Source organism: Pagrus pagrus, assembly GCF_965226575.1.
Source record: "Pagrus pagrus genome assembly, chromosome: 24".
Classification (NCBI taxonomy): domain Eukaryota; kingdom Metazoa; phylum Chordata; class Actinopteri; order Spariformes; family Sparidae; genus Pagrus; species Pagrus pagrus.
The window spans coordinates 6,764,526-6,780,939 of NC_140206.1; the positions used below are offsets into that span (position 1 = coordinate 6,764,526).

At 43.4% G+C, this 16,414-nt stretch overlaps 2 protein-coding genes across 2 annotated transcripts in view; one reads left to right on the plus strand and one right to left on the minus strand.

The window, feature by feature from the left end:
- Positions 1-5,791, minus strand: part of filip1l (filamin A interacting protein 1-like) — a 78,915-nt gene extending 73,124 nt beyond the window's left edge. Inside the window, exon 1 of the mRNA XM_084346788.1 lies at positions 5,347-5,791. The gene's annotated coding sequence lies outside the window, so the exon portion shown is untranslated. The remainder of the gene's footprint in view (positions 1-5,346) is intronic.
- Positions 5,792-12,475: 6,684 nt separating this feature from the next.
- Positions 12,476-15,805, plus strand: LOC311253103 (uncharacterized protein). The gene is made up of 8 exons (XM_084346837.1): positions 12,476-12,706; positions 12,790-12,856; positions 12,940-13,064; positions 13,144-13,242; positions 13,797-13,981; positions 14,629-14,686; positions 14,762-14,824; positions 14,906-15,805. The coding sequence occupies exons 1-8, from the start codon at positions 12,554-12,556 to the stop codon at positions 15,452-15,454; spliced, it is 1,299 nt and encodes a 432-aa protein (XP_084202963.1). The 5' UTR covers positions 12,476-12,553; the 3' UTR covers positions 15,455-15,805.
- The last annotated feature ends 609 nt before the right edge of the window (positions 15,806-16,414 follow it).

A 16,414-nucleotide genomic window follows, 5' to 3' on the forward strand; every position in this document is an offset into this window, starting at 1 on the left:
CTGTACCGATGCCGCTACAAGCATTACTCACTTTTACACTTCCACAGATATGAGCAGCGACTGTGTCCGCTGCAGCAAATCACACTGTAGGCGCTCGGCCCGGCACCGGCTTAAAGATACGTACGTGAATTATTAATGCACCTGGAGTCAAGCTGCTTCCGTAGTGATGCACTGGGGGGAACAAACCCTCTGCTGAAATAAGGTGTCAGCAATAAAACGCAACATAAAGATAATGGAACGGCTATCTACAGTGTGTTTTATCAAATGATACGCAACGACTGAGCGGTTTGAGCTGACGATGACGTTTTTGGTTTGACAGCTGAAGACTCAGGAAGTTGTAACGTGTCCTACACTTCAAAATAAAATGACTCGCATGCTTTCGAGCCCAACTTTTTGCCTTTTTATAGTCATCTGTCCCCGAGCCCTCTTTACGCTTGTCTTCACTTGCTCTCATGGGAGCAAGTTCTGCGAAAGCACCGTCCAGATGATCTTTCAACGCACGCCCCGCTGTACAAACTGATCTCAGCTGACTTATTTTGACTTTCGGCTTGACAGCAGAAGGCTGCCGGTCAAGCTGCGACACATACGGGGAGACTAATGTTGGACAACATTGGCGTTTCTCCCATGATGTATATATAGGGAGCTTTTCCCAGAGCTCTGAGCGGTTGGTATTCTGTGAGAGAAACTGGATCCCCGGGACTGAAACAAGTCTGTGCTCACAGCCAAACGCCATGTGGCCCCTCAGCCCACAGTCCACATGTACCGGGCGACCCCACTTCAGCCGCTCGATGCCTCAACACCGCAAGAACCACAATTTTGGATGCTTTCCCTACAGAGCAAGCAAAGGCTTTAGCCTGCTCGAAATGAGGGTGAAAAGGGCAAGACGCAATAATCAATCAAATGGGGATAAAAGCGCACAAGGGCTTCTTGGAGGTTACAGACGCTGTTGCTTAGTTTGAGCACACGGATGCTTTAAAGGTGCCCTGTGGAGTTTTTGACCACCAGTTGAATTATGGCGCAATGTCATGGGTGACTGCTGATCAATAGTTGGTGACCGTAGCACGGCACGATATGTAGTAATGTACAAAGTGGATTAGAAGAGGACTGCTGGGAAACAATTCTGGTGGGTGCAAACATAACTTTTCTTTGTTTACAAGGAAACCCCACAGGGCAGCTTTATTTCCTCCAAGACTTACGCAGACTTCATACAGAGCCGGTCAACAAACGCTTTCGAGCTCACATCTATAAATGTCGAGATGTGAAGACACCATACCTCCAAATCTGAACAAAATCCAGTGATGTCTGCATAATCTTTTTTTATGTGAATCTAAACACTAAACCATTTAGTTTGTCCATTAATCTCTTCAGGATTGAAGGTGTTTTTCTGCACCACTCACACATTTACAACTACTTTGATTAAACCACTAAAACCCGCAAGAAAGAGGAATATGTTTTGGCTTGATCCTGACAGCATGAGTGTCCTAAAATGAATAAAACTCCTCTTTAGTAGCATTTACTGTTCTTAGACTCTTAAATGATGGATCATTTTAAGTGTTAACTGCTTCATTTTGGACCAGCAGGCAGATCAGTCTCTGCTGAAAGTCTTTCTCCGTCTGTTTCTGCCTCATCACCCCCAACTACGTTTCCTTACTTCCTGATCCAAATAATGCAACGTGACACTTAATTGATTCCTGTTGCTCAAGGACACTCCACTCGTGGTGGTTTACGAACTTCAAGAGAGTGTGTCCGGGTGCTCCATCTCTCTCTCGAGGTACGATGGGAATACAAGAACAATAAAATGTGAGAAAGCTTTGACAAAACTGCGCTCGAAACATTTTCAGCAACTTTCTCATCAAAATTCTGTCCGTGAGATCTTTCCAGTTATTTACCTCCAAGAAAAACTTTAAACTTTAAAGCTGAAATCCAGGAGGATGAAAAAGAATTTAAAGCCAAAGCGCAGCACATTTGATCTGTGTTTTTAAGGGCTAATCAAGGCGAGATGTGCTTTGATTCGTTCATCCCGTCGCAGCGCGCACCAAGCGAACTCTCCCCATTGATGAATCGCGCACCTTCAATAAAGCCTCACAGCGTGGCCTTATAATCTGACCCACAGCTGGTGGAGCTCAAGGTGCCAGGAGGTTTGCCTTAATGCGTGTCTTGTTTAATGATCTCTGCCCCACTACCCTAAATCTGTCAATCACCTCGAAAGGAGAGGAGATTGCTGCAAAGTGCTCTGCTGCAGGAAAATCAAGATATTAAGATAGAAACATTTGCTGCATTTTTAAGGGGTCTGACTCTAAAAATACAACCTTGTCGTCTCGTCTGAAGTTGCCAGTTGGTTCATTAGAGTCCCTATGATTTAAAACCAACCCGTGTTTCATTAGAAATTAGCACATTTTGTGCAGCAGAAGTACTGTGTGATGTTTCTTTTTTAATTACTTCCATTTAAATCCCATTCATCATCCCGCGAACCCTCGGATTTATCTTGTGACCCGACACAAGAGGCTGGGAACCGAGAAAGATGCAGCTCTGCCTGCAAGTAAAGCTGGCTACAAAACTCAATTTAAGCCATGATCATACATTTCTGGTCTGTATCACATACGAGCAAACCGATATATATTGATCTAAGTGTACCATTAACTTCAGATTTTTGTGATCAGCTGTAAAAAGTGAGCCCTGCCCTGCCGACCCAATCAATGCCAATCTCCCAAACCCTGAGATCTGCAACAAAGTCTTGAGAAAATAACATTTTGAACGTGTCAAAGTAAAGAATGATCCAACTGATCTCGATCATAGACCAGATGAAGATCTAAGACAACAAGACGGATGATAAGTGTCCATAGGATCCTTCATTTCCGTTAATTGTTTATGGAAGCAGCCGTGAAATTGATTCTGGTTGCATTTTGAGGGATGGTGCGTCACGTTTCCTGCCCCTCGTTTGCATAAAGTTGATGCTTAGGCTACTTTATGCAAATCAGTGGTAGCCAGTGTGACTATCTGCTTCTGGAAACTCCTGTAAAACTATAAAAAGTAACCGTTGTTAAGTTAAAATGTCCTCAGAAACACATTTAGGTGACTTATTTTCACCCAGATTGAAATCCCGGCGCACACATGCAATCAGGTGCAGCCAGGAGGGTTTGCACTTTTGTAGGACGGTGTTGTTTAAGCGCCCAATGTTGTGGACACCTTGAGAGTGTGCAGGTATGCTAGCAGCAGTGCTTTCACCCAAATGCTAACAACAGCATGCTCACAGTAGCAATGTTAGCATGCTGAGGTGAAGCGGATATGATGTTTACTCTGTCAACCGTCTCACTTTACTGTGTTATCATGCAAGACTTGCTGGTGCAAAATTAGGATATAGAGGACCACCAAAGTTATTACAGTTCATCCTGAGGGGGACATAAACATGTGGACCAAGTTTTATGGCAATCCATTCAATGTTTTAGGGATATTTCATTGAAAGCCACGAACGCCAACGTCACAGTGTCATTCAAGGAAAAGTCAGAAGCTTAAGGAGACATCGTGTGGAAACGTGTGGTGGATATGGAGATAATTCAGTGGTGGACCAACTAAAACAGCTCAAATAATTTGATTCCTCCAAGACGATTAAAAGACTTCAGGCATCATATTCGGATCATAACAGTGCCAGGAAAAGAAAAAAAAAACAATGCAGCCAAAATGTACAATAAATTATATGAGGTTCCTCCAAGATGGGACTTTGGGCTTCCCCTCAGACATAGTTTGGAAAAAGGAAATGGATTATTACGAAATGCAGCCGATGAAACGCTTCAACTCTCGTGACCCTACGAGCACCATTCACCCGACACTCTCCGATCAATCTGGCGGTCGGCTGCCGTCTTGTCGGCTTTGCGGCAGATTACCGGCACCAGAAGGCGGTGGCTATCGTACGTACTTAAACGGATTAACCTGTCACTTCTAGTCACAGGCCAAACCTCCAAGCCTTTTAAAGCTGCATCTGGAGCGTGCTGGGGGGGGCGTCCTTCTGCTCTGCCAGCCCAAATATTTACTCACAGGAGGGGAGGAATGCTCCGACACCTGTTGATTCAATTTATGTTTATTGTCGGGGGGAAAAAGGGGAACCGGGGTCGACTCTTTCATCTTCAAACTGCTTTTTTCTGTCCATCAAAGAGCTCAAAATCAAAATATTTATATTCAAAATGTGCAATCAGCCCTTTTATGCGACTATTAAAGCAGCTTTAATCCTTTTTCTTGCGAACGACTCTCTTTCGCCGAACACCACATACCAACACATCATCAAACTACGGATGCCAGCGCAGGACATCCAGTCTGAGCATGTGATAATCGCTTTTAAACCAAAGTGGAAAATCCGGACGTCTGCGTTCACAATTACGTGAGAATGCATCTCTGACCTGACATTTTCCTGTTGTCTCCCCCCCTCTCTCTCTCTATCCCACTCCCCATAGTGTGTTTCCAAACTGAGACGCGAGTGCAGGCCTCGTAACTTGACCTCCCTCCCTCCCTCACCCGTCCTCCCTGCACTTAGATACTGTATGACACTGCTGCGGGTTCTCATGGACACGCTGCCCTTTGGAAATTCCCCGGCTGCAACCAATACACCAGCGTCCACTCGAGACGGTATCGCTGCACAGGAGCGGATGAATTATCGCCGTAGCTTTGATGTGGCGGGCTGAATTGACCACAGGGGTGCGTTACCGCCGCCGGGGCCGGTATCATGTTTTATACTCGTCAGCAAATCCAGTTGAAAAAGCGCGGCTGATTTACTGCAAAACACAAGTAGGAGCATCTCAAGACGGACTTTAATAGTTTCCTGGACAAACAAATTCAACCCAATTAGAGAAAATCAATCCAATTAGATTAAATTAAGATTAGCAGATATTCCCCGTGACCCCCTCAGACCCCTTCAGTGGTCCCTCTCTTCTGGTGCTTTAATCTCTATATCTGACTAATTAGCAGCAACCTTGCAGAAAAGCTGCCACAACGCAGATTACATCCCGATCGTGGAGTGTCCTGCAAATCCACTCAAGTTGGACATGTTAGTGCATTTATTGGGTCGTATCTGTGCAGAAATAAAGAAAGTTTTTAATGAAATGCAATCGTTAATGAATAACAGCAGTGATTTCTTTTTAAAACAACATTCAGGATGCTCACTTTGCATTTCCCGTGTTTTCCTCGATTTACCTCACAGGTGATGTGCATGCTGATGAACCCTAACGCACAGACAGACGCCACCTTTTTTCCATTTGCATATTTGCCTCCCAAATGAAAGAGATGAGAATTGGTCTTGGACACACACACACACACACAAACACACACACACACAACACACAGCCTCTCCAGCCTTACCTCTTGCAGCGAAGCTGTAGCCCACTGTGCTGCTGTGCCTCTGCAGTGCCACTGGCTGTGCCTTCAGCCTGCCGACTCAGATGAAGCGTTATCCTCAGTGTGAACGTCGGCTCTCCGCTGAGCGTCTCTTTTTTTTTTCCTCTCTCCTCCGTTGCAGCCGGCCCTCTCTCGTACAATCCAGGTGGTCTGATAGGTGGGGATAAAAGGAAGAGGGAGGAAGAGGAGCGAGTCCTGACAGACTGAGGGAGCTGCTGTGCTGTGTGTGTGTGTGTGTGTGTGAGTGTGTGTGATGATGTCTGAGGCTGGGGACGGTGAAGACAGACTGTGTGTGTGTGTGTGTGTGTGTGTGAGTGTGTGTGAAGATGTGTGTGAGAAAGAGAGAGCAGAGGGGGGCGAGATACGACCTGCCATGCAGATATCAGCCCTGTTGCAGTTAAATTTAACCACCCTCCCTTCTGACACCTTGAGCCATGACTGCCCTCCCTCTCCAGCACACACACACACACACACACACACACACACACACACACACACACACACACACACACACCAACTCGGACGCAAGCACTCTGACGTTACCATATGGCCCTTGACAGAAGACTGAGCCCTTGGGAGTCTGTGACTGTCCCTGAGCTGAGGAAGAGCGATGGGGGTGGGGGGGTGGCAGAGGCAATATTTAGACAAGGAATTTATATATTTTCTCAGTTGTTTGGTGGGAAAAGGAAAGAAAAAATGCAGCTTATACGTTCCTTTAACCCTGAAGTCAGACTGGTTGCAGGCTTTGGATGAAATGTCACATAATATGCTACATCTTAAAACAGTTTTGTGCACGAATACGCTACCTTGAACATGCTTATATTTTTTACGTATCCGTAAAGGTGAGCGTTGTCGACTCCCTTGAGAATTACCAACGCTCACGTACTGTTTTTTGCAGCACTGGCAATTCAGACGCAGCAACCAGTCCTGCTGAAGCCAGCTCATATGATTGTTTGAAGGAGCTTTATGGACAAATATGTACAAACTACAGCAGAGAAAACCCATCAAATGTACAAAAAAACCTCTGAACGTCAGCAGCGTATTTGAAACGATACGTCAGGTTGAAGCATACGCCAAGTCTTTGGAAATACCTGTGAGTGAATGATGGTCACAAGAAATCATTAACAAAGGGTAAGTTAAGCGGTAAAGTGACAGTACTGACAGACAGTTTCATGGTATGACATTTCATGACTTTTGCAATGTTATACATGTTGTCAAACAGCTGCAGTTTGGTAAGGTTTGGGCAAAAAAAACAACTTTGTCAGGGTTAGGAAAAGATCATACTTTGGGTTAGAATAACTAACATATGTTGTGTTAGGTTCACTTACGTTAATACGTTAATTAAAAACAAATCACTGTTGACTCTTGGTCACAAATGAGACACGATGTCAAGTGACATCACTTGAGGCAACTTATCAGATTGGTCGTTTCTCCCTCTTTGGCCACATTTCTTTATGAAACTTGCATATGTTGCCACAAGCAGCCTCTGATAAACCGTTGCAGTTCCCCTTTAACAAAGCCCCTTCAAGTGATTTTCTTTCACCTTGGAGCGGGGTGGGGTTGCACCAAAAATAAGCACCCCCGACACTTTAAGTGCCGCCTGCTGCTCCGGTTTTAAAAAACTGGGTTAGTTTGTGATGCAGTGTGGGGCGGGAGGGTCACAGACAGTTGAGTCACAGGCAGAGTCCTTTTCTCTGCGCAGACGTCAGAGCTGTAATAGAGTTATGAGCATTGTTCAGCTGCAGATGGCTGCGTGCACAGCTAAAATAAACCGCTTCTAAATGAATTAGTTTTCTATTCAAGGTCTGCTTCTTTCTGGGTAAAAGGTAACCGAATAAGGATCGACCTGTGGATACGTGTGAATGTGTGTGTCCGTGAGTGGGTGTGTGCTGGAGGTGGGCGTGTGCGTGACCTGAATTGCGTCAAGAGTCCCTCCAGCTGTCGGTGGTTCCTCTCCTCGACACGCCGCCATTAATCTCCCGGTCGGCTCTCTGTTTCATTCACCTTCGTTCACCCAGGTGTGTGTGTGTGTGTGTGTGAGGCATGAAAGTCAATGCTGAGTGCTTTATAATTACTCTTTAACCCACAATAACCCATCCCAGTTTAGACGTTGTGAATGACTGAGAGTTGGGAAATGAAATGTTACAGCTCAGACAAGGTGGATGAGCTATCTTCTTGTCCATGGGTCCATTTTGATTTTCAGGTGAACTGCCCCTTTAATGCTTGTAGTACAATACAGTAGATGGGTAGAGGTTCAGGTTTCAGAGCTGGGTGAGCAGACGAGAAGGGGAAGTGATTCAGCTCCTTAAAGAAATTGTGTTTCTCAGCCTACAGTGGGATATAGGAAGTGACTCAGCTGTTCTGACTGCAGCTTTAATGAAATGGGGGAGCACACCTACACAAAAATGTGCCTTAATGTTTAAAAAACAAATAATCATGAGCTCAAACGGAGGAAAATATAACATCCACGTAATGATGTGTGAGGGTTGTGGAGATAATAATATGCCACAGGGAGCCGAGAGGTTTTATTCTGACGCCTCGTTATATATGCTGTCATTCTATAGTGATTATAGCTCTGCTGAATATCCATAAACTATCATTTTTGCCTTTTCTCACGCCATTAAGAGCAATTCACCTCGAGACAAAAGCTCTTCACACGGTATTTTCAGCCCTTAGTCGAGCTGCTCGGGTGAAAAACTGCCGCAATCATGGGGGAGGAAATGTTCTCTAAACCCTGAGCAACAAGGATCCGGTGAGGTTGTTACACATCACATTGAGTCGGGGATGGTATTTATGGCTAATCTTAACCTCAGTAGTGCCCTGATTTTTTTTATTTCCCCCTCAATGAATGGACGCTGTAAAAGTATTTCACAGCCGCAATTAGTTTCATCTCCCAGCAGAGAAAACAGCAATTAAGGAAACATATAGAGGACATAACGAGTGTTGTTTTAATCATAGATGGCACATTCATTCACATTAAAGCGAGTCTAGTCCTAATGAGCAACCATATATATGTCATTTTGTTATTATTCTGCCTTATAGCCTTGCAAGGTGAGATTTCATATCTTATGTCGCCAAAAATGCAAGTAAACAAGCACATAAACAAACCTGAGCTCAGAGAGGAAGGGAGGTAAATTAAATTTGTAGCTTTAAGTGCATTGTTAATGAGGTGATCGCAGGTCAGATGCTTACACAGGTAAATTATCTGGATATAAACAACAAGACTGAAGCCTCGTTTCTGTAGCGTGCACAGTGTTGTTTTGTATCCGTAATTACTGACGTACACATCTAGTGTTAAGAACAGAGTCTAGTCATCAGCATATAATGTTAGCAGTTGACGTCTCTGCAAACCACAGACATTTGGACCCGACATGACGTTCACAAAATATGCTGTGGAAGGTGGTGACGTTAATACGAGGCACAAAGATGCCAAACAGGCAACCAGAGTTTGAGTCTTTTTGGACATTTCCAGCCGTTATTGGTGGCCAAAACCGGCTTTTTTTCAAAAGATGTTGAGTCATCTCCAGACGTGTTTTGTGGCGACCAAAACCGGTTGTTTTACCCTGGAAGACAGACCATCTGTAGGCGTTTTAATGGCAACCAAAACCGTCTTCTTTCACAGGAAGTCGGACCATCTCCCTGCAACCAAAGCGGGTCTTCTAAGACAAACCATTACGGTTTCCTAACCCACAGACAAAAGAGCAATGAATGGACTTGGGTTTGACTGGCATATGTTCACAGAGCTGTGTGGAAACTCTGCGTGAGACTAGATCTGAGATTAAACACATGACTTAGAGCGCATTAGCCGGGAATTTGGGCGCATAACATACGTAATTGTCAGGTCCAGCGTTTTGCAGTGTCCGTCCCAGGCTGGTCCGAGGCATGCGGTAACTTTACACCGGTCACTAATCACAAACATCACAAAATTAACCTCACTGACAGCTCTGAGAGCGGCACGACAGAAAGTGCAGGCCTAGGAGTTTCCAACTAGCCGTCTCTCATCACTTGTGAGTGGGTGTGTGTCTGTTTATGATTCGGACTTGTAACACAGCACGTGTACGCTCACATGTCTGCAGAGTATCCTGTTACTTTACTCTCATTCGAGGCATTCACTACCATATTCAGTCAATCAGTTTGTTTACCTCGAGGAGGCAGATAAGTGGCACAGATATGTACAAAAATAAAACATTGATTAGTTTCCTGTGGATGAAAACACTTCATCTTTCTCAGTGTAAAGAATCTAACCCCGGTTTCCATTAGTCTCTCAGTCAAAACACCTGTTTCCATCCGATCCTCACTCTCCTGCATCCACAGACACCGGGGAGCTGTTTTATCAGCCCCTTTACGACGGCTCTGCTCCGCCTGTTCAATACTCTACATGACAGAGCAGCTGTAAATGACCTTTTTGGGACACTTCTCTCAGCGCCAGAGAGCTTTTATGGGACACAATGGCAGACGTGGATTTGTTACGTGTCACTGCATGTGTGTGCGGGCTTTTCCAGAGAGGCTGTGTGATGGTATCAATGATGTCTGAGAGGCTTTCGCCGTCAATAAAAGTGGGACTTGAGTGCGTCTGTGCGTGTGCCTGCACTGCAGAGTGGTTTAGGGTCATTTGAGGTTTTCATTTTTGAAGCAGGCGATATAACGTCCAATAACAAAAGAAGAAGCACTGTTGAACGTTGATTTAAGATATTTATATGTGTAACAGACCTGATCAGTGTATGTTAGCTGCTTAGCCTACTAGCTAATGGAAAGTCGAGCTTTCTATTCATGCACGGTACATTCAGTCCTCGTATACGCAACATAATTCTCGGTCATTTTTTAAACAAACTAGCTAAATCAACAAATTTCCACTGAAATGTCTGCTGCCACTGACAGATTTCATCATCTAGCTTAGCAGGCTAATTAGCTAACGTTTAACTTTGTGACTTTCTTGAAAACTATTTCTGATGATGAGCTTGGAAGCTGCATGTCACTGCGGTATGCTAGTTAGCTAGACGTGCTAACGTTAGCAGCTCATTTTAGAGCAGATAAACAATTTTACCCGGAGACAGCACAGCTAACGTTAGCATACACTGACATAGAAGTAGTCGACTGACTCCAAAGTGAAACCAATGCTAACGATGGGCTTACTAGCATACTAGCAACTAGTTAGCTGGACATGCTAATGACTGCAGCTTGCATTAGAGTAGAACAACTATTTAACCTGATCCCCAATTTTCTTTTCTTTCATTTATGTTTTGTTTGGTTTTGTAAACAAATGCATTCAACAGAAATCTAAACTTTGACAGGCCTCCTGTGCTAGCTTACTGTGGCTAAGCTAATATTAGTATAACGAACTAACAGTCAATTTAATTGAATTCTGGGAAATAATAGTGTTTTGTGAAAGTGCCTTTTTTCAATATAACAATTAACATAAGTCCACAGGGAGAACATTGCATCTTTAAACATTTTATTCAACCTTTTAAAGACATTTTTATTGTATATCCACAGCCACACCACCTGCTTAACATTTCCTCTGAGTGTAAAAACAGATACGGTACATGGCAGAAAGAGACACTTACACCGGAGAGGAATTGTCGGTATGAAGAATATGAGAAAATGACTTTTTAAATTTGATTTTTATTGAGGAATGATTTGTTAGCTGCAACGTAAAACCATGCAAATGTTTTCCACTTCGCTTCGCCAAGTCAGTGTCATAAAGCACCGATTTATCACACACACACACACACAGATACCCTGCGACCCCTCTCCTCCTTCCTCCCTCCCTTTGCATTATGGGAGCGGGCAGTTTAAAAACAGAGGTATTTACGACTCAGCACTCTCCTCTAGAGTTCCTGGAGCTCCACAAACATGTGGGACTGGCAGCGTGACACCACCAGCTCAGGTTAAAGATAGACAGGTTGTGCTATCTGGCTATTTTGTATCAGGGTCCACCTGTCTGTCTGCACACCTGCCTGTCTGTCTGTCTGTCTGTCTTGAGCCGGCCTGAATATCTTCCAAGCGAACAGTGAAACTTAGTCAGCACATGTGAAACCTTGTGACCCAGCTGTGACTGTGAAAGTAGTATTACACAACATGCACCTGATTACACTGCTGTTACTCCAATAAAATGTACTCTTAACGGCTCAATGTGTGTATGTTCATCACTGGATCTCTGACAGAGGTAATGTGATTACTTCCTACAATAGTGGAACAAGTATTTAGAGCTTAAGGAAATTAAAAAGTACGGTAAAACAATGTGAAACCTACTACCTACAATGTACTTAGCGTTAGCATTTTGCTGTTTGGGCTCTTCAAGGTGGAGCTAATTTAAAATATTGGTAATTAATGTTGTTAGAATAACACAATAGTCATACATAAGTATAAGTAAAGATAAAGATATAGTGGTAAAATGTTACTTTGGTAAAAGTGAAATACATCCATGTTAAAGGTACTTGAGTACATCTTAAAGTATCTGATATTAAATGTACTTTAGTATCAAAAGTATGCGCAAAACAACAACAATTGCTGATGAAATTAAGTAATTAAAAACATTTTCTACTTTGGCTCTGATGCAGCAGGTAATCTGCAAAGTAACTAGAAACTTATAGAAAGTTAGAAAATAAATGTAGTGGAGTAAAAAGTACAATATTTGCCTCCAAATTGAAGTGGAAGTTTAAAGTAGCAGAAAATAGAAATACTAAATTACAAGTACCTCTGAATTGTACTTTGAGTAAATGTATTTACTTAATGTACTAGTACCTGTAGCTGCTGAACTGTAACTAGAAAGTATGATATTTGTCTCCAAGGTGAAGTGTGAAATAAACACTTAAGTACTCAGGTGCAGTGCTTAAGCAGATATTCAACTTTACTTCTTTTACTTCTGATATACACAGTAGTATCATCAGTAGTAGAAAAACTGATAGTGATGCAGTATCTTTAAACTTCAGGGGGCTACATGAGAGATATGTGATATCTGAACCCTGCCGTCCTCTGAGCTTCCAAACTAAAACAATCTGTCGCCATCTACTGGTCAGACGAAGCAATCAGCCCTCTTTGGTCCACAGGTGAAGACAATGATGCAGTGATTTTTACTGCACAGCTCCTCCACCTGTTTCCATCCAGACAAAAGGGAGCGTGGAGGACAGAAGAAGTAGATCTCTACGCTACACTGCAGCTTTTTGCAGACATGTCGGACCGATATGAAGAAATCCGTAGAGAAAGCGGTTTTAACGGGAACTACATCCCGTTGGGTCGACAGCTCCCGAGGACTCCTCCTTTGCTGGATGTGACCAAACACCTGGATTTCTGTAACGTCGATGAGGACTGTGAGAATATGGAGGTGTGTGAAGAGTATTGATCTTCTCAAACTTTATCTTATCGACTTGATGTAAGATCAAATCCTTTGTCTTCTTCTATCAACAGGCTGGTTCAAGAGATCAAGAAGTGCAAGACAGGACGTTTGATTTCAGCACGCCTGACACAAGAAAAGGTGATCTATGCAGTGAAGTCTGCTTGTTTTACTGGCCTTTATCCTGCTTTGAATGTTTAAATTAAATCTTTCATTTTGATCAGAACACACATCACAACCAGACGACCCAAACTCCATGCTGAAGGGGATGAAGGGGTACCAGCTGACACCGAGTGACTTGGAGTTCATTAAAAAGATGCAACAAGAGAAACTTATTAAAAAACTGCAGGTGATTTTTCTCACTCGCTGCTTCTTGAGTGCAATTATTGTGTAGTTGTTTACTAAGATGTCGGTGTTACTGTCATCAGAGCGACCTGGAGGAGGTGCAGAAGTCGTTAAAGAAGGAAATGATGGCAGCAGAGCTGGTGTACGCCTCCAGGGAGAAAGCACAGGCTGAACTCAAAAAGGTGGGTCCATTTTTGAATCTTTAAGGTCCAATTAGTTGGAAAGTTGATTGAAGCCAGATACTGACGGTTAGGGATTGAAGGTCGGGTTGGCCGCCATCCCAAAGCATCAGCGTTTGGCGAGTTGGGGATCAACTTTCTTACAAATTGGACCTTAAACTCAAGCTTTTCCTCCAGCTATTCCCAACTACTTAGATAGCAGAAGCAGATATCAAGGCACATCTGACCCGTTTTACCGTCATAATAACTCAGAGTCAGAGTCCAAGCCCGTGTCTGGTACAGGCATTTCTACTAGCATTTTATGTTGCCCTTGAAATAGCATCATTTTCCAAAAAATGTAGACGGTAAAAATGTGAAATAAAAGATGATAGATCCTTTGAGATCACTCCTCTGGCATTTACAGTCGGCTGGATAGCAGTGGAAATTCACAAAAAGACGTGGGCGCTGTTGACATCAAACGAAAGTTCAAACATTTAGCCTGCAGAGCCTTAAAAACATGGCACATATTCACAAATCATTTGGGTAAAGTATCCTGATAAATCTGCTGTTTCTCTCAGTTCCCATCCTGTGAAGAGCTCACCGACTGGGTGAAGGTGGTCCTCGAAGTGACCTTGCCGTCGGCCAAGCTAGCAGACGTGGACACCAAGTCCCTCCTGGCCATGGTGACCAAAGAGGACGTCCAGAGAGTCGTAGATGACAAGAGGATTGAGCTCGCTCGGTTGGGGAAGATGGTGGCAAACAAGTAAGACGTGGGCTCGGATCTCCAATCATTTTCCAAAGCTTGCCTTGTTTTTTTTTGTTAAGGTTTTTGCCTTTCCTTGCTTTCAGTTAGTGATCGTTTTCTTTTCGGTACAGTTGTAGTAATTAACATAATGAGACTCAAAACTGATTTAAAGAAATGGGTCAGCATCAACAAAGTGAAGCCAAGAGTTAGACGAGACAGTCTATACCACCTTCATGTATACCACCTTCATGTGTACTACTGACATATGAAGTGAACACCAAGCATAAAGAGTGGAGACTGTGGGGGGGATCACTTGGCCAGGTAGCCTATTAGCGCCTATAAAGCTCATTAATTAAAGGGACAGCAATGTCTCTTTATGGGAATCATGGCCCATCTAGCAAACAGTCCCTTAACACATTATCTTGTATGTTTCATCATCTGAATAAAAAGTTGAGTGGCTTTATGAGGGTGTTTTGTGCCTATTTCCTGTGTTTGTGCTAAGCTAACTTGGACTTTACATGGACTTTTGGAAAGCTCAAACACACGAAACGTGACGGACAACTGCAAAATGTTTATGCAACAAGCATAAGGGAAAAAAAGGTCCATCTACACTAATATCTGAGGAAAACGAAAGGTAAAATAACTTGGGTTCCTCAAACACATAGGAGGAAGAAAGACGCTAAGGAGAGAGAGAAGCTTGAAAAACAAATCATCAGTGAACAGGTAAGAGAGGCTCCTAGTTGCGTATAATGTTATTGTCGATTTCTGTGATTTTTCACTACATTAATGTGCTTTCAGGTGAAGATTCAGGGTTTAATGAGCCAGTTATCCGACTTGAAGTCTGAACTTGCACAACAAGAGGTGAGAATCTGACTCGATCTTCTGTTATACCCATGTCTTTAACTATCTGCTGTACTCTAAAGGGAAAATATGTTTTCACAGGACACCGGTAAATCTCTTGAAATGCAGATCAACACCCAAGAAGCACCAGAAATCAAAGTGGAAGCAGAAGAAGCCGAAACATCAGAGGAACAAGCCGCCAAAGGCCGAGTGCAACGACGTGGGAAGGAAAGAAAAAAGGCTGTTAGATTCCCCGAGAAGTTGCACGACACAACAAACCAAACTAAATCAACAAGGAGTAAGCCGACAGACGGTGAGACCGGTGTGAAAGAAGATCCTGCGAGTGAAACTGCGAAGACGAAACAGAAGTCCGGCGCTGCTGCAGAGAAGCAGACAAAATCAGTTAAAGCAGCCCGAGGCCCTCAGAGGAAAGTCGAGGAGACAGAATCAAATCCACAACAGTCGGAACAAACTGTGAGGGGGCGAAGAAAGCCTCCGAGAGCCCCGCAGACCACAGCTTCACAGCCGAAAAATCAAAGCAAAGTGAAAATGGAAGAGGCTGCCTCCTCGCGCAGCAGACAGAAAGCTGCTGTAGAGGAGGCTCAGAGCGCCGGTCTCAGGAGATCCAAGAGGATAGCCAGCAGGAGCTGAACCTGTGCGACTGTTAAGCTAGTCCACCATTTTGATCCAGTCTTCAACAGCCATTCAATGGATAGACCAAACATTTCACACAGACATTAATTAAGTGTTAATGCTAACACACTCAACTAAGATGGTAAACATTACACCTGCCACACATTAGCATTTGAGCATGCTAGTTTTAGCCTCTAGTTTAAAGCACTACTGCCCCACTCTGCCTTATTATTGACTTTAATTGTTTTTTTTTGTTCCTTCATTAGTGTTTTTTCTTGATAAACTGTTTGGTCATTTTAAGAATCTGTAATGGCTGTTTGTATTTTTAATATTGAAAATAAAATGGGAGAAAATAATCATGAAACTAGATTAACATCTTTTTTTATTTTTATTGATGCATGATGTTTTGAGCCTGATGCTGATTTGTTTTCACAAAATGTGCAACAAAGTCAAGATGTGAGAGTCGGCATGCTAACTAGCTAGCCCTGTCCAAAGCCCCTGTGCTAGCAGTGTGAGCACCAACACACTGATCCTAGAGCTCCCAGTCTGTACCGCTGGATGCACCGCTAACTAGCTAAGGGGAGCTACAGTTAACAGTTGCCCACTATTTGTCTAGAGTATGAACTTGACAGGTGGCCGATTCTTAGCTTGAAAGGTCCAGTGTGTAGGATTTAGGGGCATCAAGAGGTGAGTTTACAGATCATGCCTCATTGCACCATTCCTACTTTGGTACCTGGAAGAGGACCCGCTCCTTCTGTAGATGTAAAAGGCTCATTCTACCGTAACTGCTGCTAACTGTAGCTGCTGTTAGCTAGTTAGCGCAATTAGCTGTGCAGCTAGTGGTGATGTTTCTTCGCATTGTGTTGGTGAGTTAACTTAATTTTTGAACGCTTACATTAATTCCTTCTACGATTCTTGCATATTGCACCTTTTTAAGCTTACATAATGTAAAACTAACACTTTTGACGTGTTTATCGC